This window comes from Vigna radiata, chromosome 6 (assembly GCF_000741045.1).
Source record: "Vigna radiata var. radiata cultivar VC1973A chromosome 6, Vradiata_ver6, whole genome shotgun sequence".
Taxonomy (NCBI): domain Eukaryota; kingdom Viridiplantae; phylum Streptophyta; class Magnoliopsida; order Fabales; family Fabaceae; genus Vigna; species Vigna radiata.
In genome coordinates this window covers 34482671-34485783 of record NC_028356.1, presented here as the reverse complement: position 1 = coordinate 34485783, position 3113 = coordinate 34482671, and the positions used below count along the sequence as shown (strand labels likewise).

General features: G+C 39.1%; 1 protein-coding gene across 1 annotated transcript; it reads right to left on the bottom strand.

Annotated features, from left to right (window-relative positions):
• Nucleotides 1-304: 304 nt before the first annotated feature.
• LOC106765331 (strigolactone esterase RMS3) lies at nucleotides 305-2385 on the bottom strand. Its single transcript, XM_014649912.2, has 2 exons — nucleotides 1850-2385; nucleotides 305-1269 (listed from the first exon to the last, which is right to left on the bottom strand). Exons 1-2 carry the CDS (start codon nucleotides 2218-2220, stop codon nucleotides 840-842), a joined length of 801 nt encoding a protein of 266 aa, XP_014505398.1. The 5' UTR covers nucleotides 2221-2385; the 3' UTR covers nucleotides 305-839.
• Between the last annotated feature and the right edge of the window lie 728 nt (nucleotides 2386-3113).

The following is a 3113-nucleotide window of genomic DNA, read 5'->3' as shown; positions in this document are numbered from 1 at the left end:
AGAAAATATTAAAATAATATTAATTAAGGTTAAAATGGTAATTTTTGGAGGTTCAGAATAAAAGCTTGGAGGTGGAGGATGAAACACCGTACTTTATTTCTAGTTGAATAATTATCATCTAAAAGTAATCATCATCTTAATTTTATCTGCTTAGAAATATTAATTAACCATTAAAGATTAAAAAATATTAAAATGAATAAATATGAAAAACAACAAAATGAAAAATAAATCAATATAAAAAATCTCAGATAAGGCTGAAGCCCAATAATAAGTGGGCCACAAAATCAAAGCAACACCTTTCACGATAGCAACAACAACAGCAATCGTAATAATATTAATAATAAAAACTACAATCACACTAACAGACAGGTCTCTCTCATTTCTGCTATTCTTTTTCTCTCGAAAAATAAGAGAGAACTACAAAAAGCGATAAAAAAAAAAAAAAACTAAAATCACTCTCTTTATTCACCACTAAAATTTAATAAAAATCTCAAATTTTAATTGAGATTTAATAAATTTTAGTAAAAAATAAAGAGAATATTTTAGTTTAATAATAATAGTAATTAGGCTGATAGAGAGATACTACTAAAACTGGGGAAGCATCACGTGAAATCCACGTGCAGATTCTTATCCTAAAATAAAAATCCGACAGTCCAAGAAGTAAACACCCACACGTTATTCGCCACGTGTCCACTTTCGGAGCCTTTCGTACATTTCTTCAAGTACCCTTCTGTAGTAGCTTCTACCCTACCCTTCTACTGCTAATAATACTAACACTAATACTACTGCAACACTTAATCATTTAATTAATGAACTACCACGCGCCGCCACCCAACGCGCTACTGCGACAGCGCGATCTCCAACTGCCGCGCCAGGTAGGAGGGAGCGCTGAGATGAGGGAGGTGACCCTCCGTGTCCAGCCACTGGATGGTGCTTTTCCCGCCGATGTGTTCCTTCATGTATTTGGCCACGGTTTCAGGCACGGACATGTCACGTGCCGTTTGCATGATGCAGCAGGGCACGCTGACCAGACCGAGAATCCCCCTCAGGTCGCTGTTGAAAACCGTGCGCGACACGAAGAGCGAGATATCCGGTCGCATGTTGAACAGCGTCCGAGAAAACTCCCTCACCGCCGCCGGCACGTCCGCCCCCACCGCCAGTGGCGCGAAACCGTTCACCCACGCCTCGTAGTTGGCTTCCATTGCCGAGAACACCTGCTCGATCTCTCCCTGCTCGAATCCCCCATGGTAGTCCTTGTCGTTCAGAAATCTGACAAAATTCAACCACCAGTAAGGCTTCTAATCACTCTTCTTCATTCAATTACTCACACATTACATACCCGTTCAAATCACCACTCTCCACTCTGCATCTGCATGCACCTAACCCCGTTTAATTCCACTGCTTTTCGTGGATCAAACTTCAACACTCCCAAATCGTCTTTTCTTTTTGTCTCCAACCCATTATTAAACTAAACACCAGTATCTGTAGTTATTATGTTCATAATTACCCTTTCCGTTTGATGCGGTAAATGTAACTTATCATTCCATTACGTTGTTTCAATCCAAGCACAGAACAATTACACTCCGTCACACAGTTTTACCCTTCTCAACAGTCTTTTCCCCTCAAACAACATAAACTACTAGAAATTGACAAGTTCGTCGGATCTTACAAGTTTAAGTAAATAAAAGCGTTTTCAAATTTAATCCAAACATAATAGTTCTACAAGAGCAAAATCGGCTCCTCCAGATTTCATATCAAATTGGAGACTGAGCACACAAGCGGTAGCAAAAATGGAACCAAAGAGAAAGAAAACTGTAGTGATGGATGAGGATAGGTTTTGGTAGGGTACCTGGGGGAGGCGCCGATGAGGATGAGTTTGGAGAAGAGGTCGGGACGGCGGATGGAGGCCAGCATGCCGATCATGGCGGAGATGGAGTGGCCGACGTAGGCGCAGCGGGGGACGCGGAGGGCCTCGAGGATGTTGAGGAGGTCGTCGACGTAGGCGTCGAGGGTGGTGTAGCGGCGGTAGTCGAAGTGGTCTGGGTTGACGCTGCCGGCGCACACCAGGTCGTAGAGAATGACGCTGTAGTGGCGCGTGAAGTAGGGAAGCACGCGCTGCCACGCCGACTGGTCCGTGCCGAAGCCGTGTGCCAGGACCAGGTACTTGTCGCCGGTGCCCTCAACGCGCACGTTGAGTGCGTCCAAAATGGAACTCCCCATACCGAATTTTGTTCAGAGAGAGGAACACTCACACACACACGACACACGAGTGGAGTGGGTTTCGTTTGTGTGTGAGAAGAAAGAGAGCGCGTGGCCTTTGGCGTTTGAAACAGTTGAATCGAAGGTGGTTGTTTAATTTTATATTTTGTTTCCTTTGTCTCTTTGGGTGCTATTTATAACTGCCACCACCACCACCCTTCACTCAATCACAACACACCATTCTTCCTCTATTTTGCTTTTCCTTTTTCTATATTTTTTCTTTTAAATCCTTTTTTATTTTAATTAATTATACTACTTTTTAATAATTTTAATAATTAGGTCTTAGATTTCATTACAAAAAAATAATTTTAATTTATTTATTATATAAGTTACTGAATTATGAAAAATCTACTCCCTAAAATATATTTAAAAAGTGTTTTTTTTTTCTTTTACATAAGTTAAAGTAAACTAAATGGTACACGCAGTGACGTACTTGTTTATTATTGCAAAAGCAGATGCCGTATAGAAGCAACTAGAAAACGAGATAATTTTTTTTTTATTTCCTTTTATTTGGAAAGTTCTTCACTTTTGACGTACAGTGGGGTATTAAAATAAGTTTTTTTTTTAACATTTTATTATCGTAATATAACATATAAATTACGTGGTTAACGTATTAAGTTATGTTGCATAGTAAAATGATTAACAAAAATTAAATGTAAAAAGGTGTTAACTGTAGATGAAAGCAAATGTTTAAAGTACTGTTATAGTCAACTTGAGCTGTTATAATGACATTTTATTACACAGAAGAACGAAAGTTAAACTTTAATTAGTAAAACTAAGAATAGAAGTATATGCTAATTATGTGAGATTTATTAGATAAACTATCATTTCGATTAAACATTTGTGATTGAAAA

Bases quoted from the DNA above. Each gene is read 5' to 3' on its own strand.
- LOC106765331 (XM_014649912.2), bottom strand. From the start codon at position 2,220: ATGGGGAGTTCCATTTTGGACGCACTCAACGTGCGCGTTGAGGGCACC. The intron at 1,270-1,849 runs GTACCCTACCAA...GAATTTTGTCAG, and splicing joins CTCATCGGCGCCTCCCCCAG to ATTTCTGAACGACAAGGACT.